Below are 7,185 nucleotides of genomic sequence, written 5' to 3' on the forward strand. Positions count from 1 at the left end.
AGGTGCAGCGCAGAGATCTCGAGTCCTTGACCTCTTCCAGCTCTGTGCGAGATTCCATGCTACGTACATATCCACTGCGCCTGCATGCAGGCCTGCGTCACCATCCCATGCCCCCTCCTGTCTTCCCAACCATCAGAGACATTCTATTGGATATTACCCACGAATCATACAAAAAAATGTGTATGTATATACTCTATCTTCTCCAGCAATCCAACTGCAACCCACATAAAATATACATGCGCGCCACAGTGCCTGCAGCAAGCTGGCTATATGGACAAGTAAGGGTTGGTTAACTAGTGGCTGGACGTACGCACATGCATGTGCGTGCGCTTTTTATAGGCGAGATTCCCTTGACCAAGTTCAAGCCGGCCTAAGCTCGCGCAGTTGGCTGCATGTTTGTTAGTTGCGTCGCGCTTTCGCTAATTTGACTAACCACTCTAGATCTAGGCTAATCTGGACTCAGTAAGAAAGATGCAGCTAGCTCCCTCCCGGCCGGTGACATGATCAGCATGTGACCACCTCCTCTCCCCCGGCTATAAATAGCGGCCCATAGCAATGATATGGAACCAAGCCTTGCTCTCTCACTCATATCATTAGTCATTACCCGCACTGAAAACCTTAGTACTTCTACCTAGCTTCCCGTGTAGCTCGAGGAAGAGAGAATCCAACGAGTGGGAGCAATGGCGAAGCCGCAGCAGGAGGTGTACTTCGTGTTCATGAACTTCGACCCTGTCTACGAGCGCCTGAGGGCCGATCGGTCTGTATACCTTGCACAAAAATATAATGGCTTGCATCTTCGTGTGCAATATATGTGCGCGGTTTTGATGGATGGTTTGTTGGGTTGGGTGCAGGACGAAGCAGGGGTCGGCGACGCTGGACGCGTACCTGAGCCAGAAGCACGACAAGCTCCTCGCCAAGCTCCTCCAGCCCGACACCTACTGGAAGAAGTCCTCGCTCGCCATCGTCGACGGATTCGCCGTCGAGATCACCGACGCTCAGGTCACCGCCCGACCTATAACCTCACATGCATGGATGTACATGGATCCATCATATGTACTGTACATGAAACTTCTCTTACACCCCTGATGGCATATATGATCGGTTGAACTATATACTGATGCAGGCGAGCGTGCTGAGGTCGGCGAAGGAGGTGAGGGTGGTGGAGAAGAACCAGGAGCTTGCTTGACCAGCCAAACATCCAGGCAGTTATAAGCATGATCTTTTAGATGCTTTGAGCATCTGCCATAGGCATGGAAGCTTGGTTTATTATAAGCTAAGTCCCGAGTACGTTGATCAGTTGCTACTAGTCAAGCTTTTGCGGCGTAAGTGTATCGATCGGTGTGTGTTTTTGTGTGATCTCCCATGGCTTTGTTGACTCTAATGTCAAGCTCAAGCTTAGCTACTATCTTTATATACTAGTGCGTACTGTACTACTTAATTAGCATTAGCTGCAGTGATATAGATATATAAAGTTCTTCATCAATCTTACTAGCTAGGGTCTACTGATATTCAGAGGATGACTTTGAAGATCGAACCCTGCAATGTAATGGTGATTATAGATGAATGAGCAATTAGTCAAAAAAGTATCTGTGCAGCAGTAGTATTTTATAATCTCATGCATGTACTCTCTTTCGGTGTCCAACATGCATGGCAGTGTGTGTCTGACTTTTGGGTCTTGTTTCTGTATGCAATATGTGTAATGCATGGGTAGATGCATGCTTTGGGTGCCTAATGTGAGTGGTTTAAGGTCTTGGGTTGACTTGTGAAAACTACAAGACAAGGAGGTTTTGTTGATGAGTGGACTCGGCCTCTCGAACCGCTGATCATGATATGATTCCTACACTTGCGAGTTTCCGAGATGAGGAAACCTCTCGTGGAAACCTGCAATGATAACACAAATAATTGCACTGATTTGTGCGTGAGCGTACGTGGTTCCGTGCGTGCCGGGAGAGATGATCGATGCAGTGCGTGTGGAAGCACTTTGATTCCAGTTTTCAGGCCTAGAGAACCGTAGGCAGAACAGCAGCATGCACGCTTGTTCGACTGTACGTGTGCCTATCATTTTCCGACACGTATCGCTCTGCCTGACAAAGCTGCCACCCGGCGGTGCACCGTGGGATCCGCGCGAATAGGAAAACATATAAAATGAAAAATGGATGTATCTAGAGCTCGTCTAAACATAAATATTGATGTCACATCTAATTTCTGGTTTTAACTTTTTATACGTTCTTGTGTTTCTGGTTGCTGCAGCGCCGGTCGTTTTCCTGTACCCTCTTCTCGACCGTAGTGGAGTGGAGGAGCACACAATCCCGTAGCATAGTATTACTAATTACAGAACCAGAAAAAGAAAAAGAACAGGTTTTTGGTCTCAGGATGTATCGAGTACTGAACACCCATATTTTCCGCAATTTGAGCTCAAAAGTATTTACTAGTTGGGCTATAAGGGCATCTTCAATGCCGACCCACAAACCTACCGCTACTGTTCGGACCACGTTGTTCGGACCGCAGAAGTCATCCAACACCGTTTTGTATCGGTCCGTGTGCGGTCCGGACGCATTTTCTCCTACAAACCAGAGACAAACATGAAAAGGTTTACGGAAGTCCGGACCGTTGTCACGCCCGCTTCTGACCGCTCTGGCCCACCAATAACCCCTTCCCCCACCCGCATGCTTCCCGCCCGTCGTCCAGCTGCCCGCATTCATGTTGCTGTAGAGCACATCGCTCCGCATTGAAGGCGGCTCAGGGCGGACACGACCTCTCACTGCCTCCGCCATTAAAGCGGCGCGCCGGCCGAGGGCACAGCCCGCTGCATGCTCGGCTGAACACGCCCCCTCGCCACATTCAAACGCCCCCATTAAACCCGCGTGGAAGCCGAGAAATCTACTCCGATCACACGTCCGTTCACGAGCGGGCCAACATCAAACTCAACGTCGGGCATGCTCCTCCCGTCCGCCCTCTATTTAAACGAGGGGAGACGCCGGGCAAGAATTACACCACTCCGCCGCTCCCCATCTCCTCCTTCCACCATTTTGTCCACTCTTTTGATGGCATCCGACGAGCCGAAAGAGCAGTTCTCCGACATAAAAGTCGGCTAGGTTGCCTGCCGAGCCTGACGGATACGAGCGAGGCAACTCGCTGCTCCACCTCCCTCGCCTAGCCTGACAGAGCAAGTTGACACCCCAAGCTGGCACGTGTTTCAGCAACTCGCCACTCGAAGCCAGCTCGCGAAGGAGTGTTGAGTTGCTCCATCCCGGCATGGTGGCACGGGCATCGTCGCCTCCAATGCATGTGGCCGCGCCATCCGCCGTCTCGGGTGCATAGTCATGCCATGCAAGCAAAGAAAGAAGTTGGCTGCGCGGATGCCAACGAGCACTACTAGGGAAAACCTTATACACAGAAGCTTACCGGTAGTGCGGTCTAAAAGGAGGCGCTACTACTAATTAGCAGTAGCGCAGGTATACAAAGCACACTACTGCTATGTATGTAGTAGTAGAGCGGTAGGAACAAAACGCGCTACCACTATACACGCCACACGGTTGCCAACAGGCTACGTTTAGTAGTAATGCCTGTGTGGGAACCGCGCTACTGCTAACTAGATAGTAGTAGCACTGGCCTTGGCCCGCGCTGCTGCTAACCCGACCTTATCCCCGCCCCGGCCTGCCTGTTTCCTCACTCTCCCCTGCCCCACTGTCACCGTCGCGCGCGGTCATCCTCCTCCTACCATCGCCGCCGTTGCCGCATTGCCTCCGCCGTCGCCGCATTGCTGCCGGCGTCGCCGCCATCCCCCGGCCTCGGTAAGCCTCCTCCTTTTCCTCTTCCTCATCCCTCCTCCCTCCTCCCTCCTTCGCCTCACTCCTCCTCCCTCCTCCACCCCATTCCTCCCTCCTCTAGCCGCCTCTCCTCCTCCCCTCATCCCTCCCCCTGCTACTCCCTCCTCCAGCCGCCCGTCCTCCTCCATCAACAGCCCCTCCTCCCTCCAGAACCCCCCCTCCTCCCTCCCCTCCTCCATCACACGGTTAGGGTGTAGTTGATAGCTTATCGTGTTTAGATTTAGTTGATATGTAACACTTTGATTTAGTATGCTTCTAGGGTTTAGTTGATAGCTTATAGTGTTTAGAGTGAATTAGTAAAAATTCAAACATAGTTAATATATTTAGTTGATATGTAACACTCTGATTGTAGAATGTAGGTTTTTTGAATAGTATAGGTAGGTAGAATTTTGTTGTAGAAGGTAGATATAAATTTTTAGTAATACAAAATTTTAGTAAAAAAATAGTAATATAAATTTATAGGTATAGAACTTTTTGAATTATAGAAATGTATTTGAATGCTATATGACAATTTTTTAGGTATCAAATTTAGTCATAGGAATTTCAGCAATCAAACTCTAAGTTATATTGTGAAATTAGGGCATTTTTCTATGGTTTAAGAAGTAGACAGTAAGTTATATTCAAATTGGATATTTACTTGATAGCTTATAGGGTTTCACTAAGTCCTAAAATGAGGATTGATACGTCCATTTTGCATCATGCTTTTATATCGATATTTATTGCAATATGGGCTGTTATTACACGTTATGTCACAATACTTATGCCTATTCTCTCTTATTTTACAAGGTTTACATAAGGAGGGAGAATGCCGGCAGCTGGAATTCTGTGCTGGAAAAGGAGCAAATATTAGAGACCTATTCTACACAACTCCAAAAGTCCCGAAACTCCACGAAAGTTATTTTTGGAAATAATAAGAAAATACTGAGCGGAAGAAATACGTCAGGGGGGCCACCACCTGCCCACGAGGGTGGGGGGCGCACCCTACCCCCCAGGGTGCGCCCCCTGCCTCGTGGGCCCCCTGTTGGCTCTCCGGTGGCCATCTTCTGCTATATGAAGTCTTTCGTCCAGGGAAAAATCATAAGCAACCTTTCAGGACGAGACTCCGCCGCCACGAGGCGGAACCTTGGCGGAACCAATCTAGGGCTCCGGCAGAGCTGTTCTGCCGGGGACACTTCCCTCCGGGAGGGGGAAATCATCGACATCGTCATCACCAACGCTCCTCTCATCGGGAGAGGGCAATCTCCATCAACATCTTCACCAGCACCATCTCCTCTCAAAACCCTAGTTCATCTCTTGTATCCAATTCTTGTCTCCAAGTCTGGGATTGGTACTAGTAGGTTGCTAGTAGTGTTGATTACTCCTTGTAGTTGATGCTAGTTGGTTTATTTGGTGGAAGATCATATGTTCAGATCCTTTATGCATATTAATACCCCTCTGATTATGAACATGAATATGCTTTGTGAGTAGTTACATTTGTTCCTGAGGACGTGGGAAAAGTCTTGCTATTAGTAGTCAAGTGAATTTGGTATTCGTTCGATATTTTGATGAGATGTATGTTGTCTATCCTCTAGTGGGTTATGTGAACGTCGACTACATAACACTTCACCATTATTTGGGCCTAGAGGAAGGCATTGGGAAGTAATAAGTAGATGATGGGTATCTAGAGTGACAGGAGCTTAAACCCTAGTTTATGCGTTGCTTCGTAAGGGGCTGATTTGGATCCATATGTTTCATGCTATGGTTAGGTTTACCTTAATACTTTTGTGTTAGTTGCGGATGCTTGCAATAAAGGTTAATCATAAGTGGGATGCTTGTTCAAGTAAGAAAAACACCCAAGCACCGGTCCACCCACATATCAAATTATCAAAGTACCAAACGCGAATCATATGAACGTGATGAAAACTAGCTTGACGATAATTCCCATGTGTCCTCGGGAGCGCTTTTCTCTATATAAGAGTTTGTCCAGGCTTGTCCTTCGCTACAAAAAGGATTGGGCCACCTTGCTGCACTTTATTTACTTTTTTTACTTGTTGCTCGTTACAAATTATCCTATCACAAAACTATCTGTTACCACTTATTTCAGTACTTGCAGAGAATACCTTGCTGAAAACCGCTTATCATTTCCTTCTGCTCCTCGTTGGGTTCGACACTCTTACTTATCGAAAGGACTACGATAGATCCCCTATACTTGTGGGTCATCAAGACTCTTTTCTGGCGCCATTGCCGGGGAGTGAAGCGCCTTTGGTAGGTGGAATTTGGTAAGGAAAAATTTATATAGTGTGCTGAAATTTACTGTCACTTGTTACTATGGAAAGTAATCCTCTGAGGGGCTTTTTCGAGGTATCTTCACCCCGACCAGTAGAGCAAAGAGTTGCTCCTCAACCTACTGAACCTACTGAAAATGAAAATGTTTCCTTTGAAGTTCCTTCGGGTATGTTAGAAAAACTGCTAGCTAATCCTTTTGTAGGAGATGGAACAAAGCATCCTGATGAGCACCTAATATATGTGGATGAAGTTTGTGGATTATTTAAGCTTGCAGGTATACCCGGTGATGTTGTTGGAAATATGCCCTAGAGGCAATAATAAATAGGTTATTATTATATTTCCTTGTTCATGATAACCGTTTATTATCCATGCTAGAATTGTATTGATAGGAAACTCAGATACATGTGTGGATACATAGACAACACCATGTCCCTAGTAAGCCTCTAGTTGACTAGCTCGTTGATCAATAGATGGTTACGGTTTCCTGACCATGGACATTGGATGTCGTTGATAACGGGATCACATCATTAGGAGAATGATGTGATGGACAAGACCCAATCCTAAGCCTAGCACAAGATCGTGTAGTTCGTTTGCTCAGAGCTTTTCTAATGTCAAGTATCATTTCCTTAGACCATGAGATTGTGCAACTTACGGATACCGTAGGAATGCTTTGGGTGTACCAAACATCACAACGTAACTGGGTGGCTATAAAGGTGCACTATAGGTATCTCCGAAAGTGTCTGTTGGGTTGGCACGAATCGAGACTGGGATTTGTCACTCCGTGTAAACGGAGAGGTATCTCTGGGCCCACTCGGTAGGACATCACGATAATGTGCACAATGTGACCAAGGAGTTGATCACGGGATGATGTGAGTTACGGAACGAGTAAAGAGACTTGCCGGTAACGAGATTGAACAAGGTATCGGGATAACGACGATCGAATCTCGGGCAAGTAACATACCGATAGACAAAGGGAATTGAATACGGGATTAATTGAATCCCCGACATCGTGGTTCATCCGATGAGATCATCGTGGAACATGTGGGAGCCAACATGGGTATCCAGATCCCGCTGTTGGTTATTGACCGGA

At 47.2% G+C, this 7,185-nt stretch overlaps 1 protein-coding gene across 1 annotated transcript; it reads left to right on the forward strand.

The window, feature by feature from the left end:
- Nucleotides 1-554: 554 nt before the first annotated feature.
- On the forward strand, nucleotides 555-1,642 carry LOC120975402 (uncharacterized). Its single transcript, XM_040401983.3, has 3 exons — nucleotides 555-757; nucleotides 852-999; nucleotides 1,124-1,642. The coding sequence occupies exons 1-3, from the start codon at nucleotides 681-683 to the stop codon at nucleotides 1,184-1,186; spliced, it is 288 nt and encodes a 95-aa protein (XP_040257917.1). The 5' UTR covers nucleotides 555-680; the 3' UTR covers nucleotides 1,187-1,642.
- The last annotated feature ends 5,543 nt before the right edge of the window (nucleotides 1,643-7,185 follow it).

The sequence above is a fragment of the Aegilops tauschii genome, chromosome 3, assembly GCF_002575655.3.
Source record: "Aegilops tauschii subsp. strangulata cultivar AL8/78 chromosome 3, Aet v6.0, whole genome shotgun sequence".
Lineage (NCBI taxonomy): Eukaryota > Viridiplantae > Streptophyta > Magnoliopsida > Poales > Poaceae > Aegilops > Aegilops tauschii.

Coding starts and splice junctions, on each gene's coding strand:
- LOC120975402 (XM_040401983.3), top strand. CDS start 681: ATGGCGAAGCCGCAGCAGGAGGTGTACTTCGTGTTCATGAACTTCGAC. Junction 758..851: donor GAGCGCCTGAGGGCCGATCG/GTCTGTATACCT, acceptor GGTTGGGTGCAG/GACGAAGCAGGGGTCGGCGA. Junction 1,000..1,123: donor TCGAGATCACCGACGCTCAG/GTCACCGCCCGA, acceptor ATACTGATGCAG/GCGAGCGTGCTGAGGTCGGC.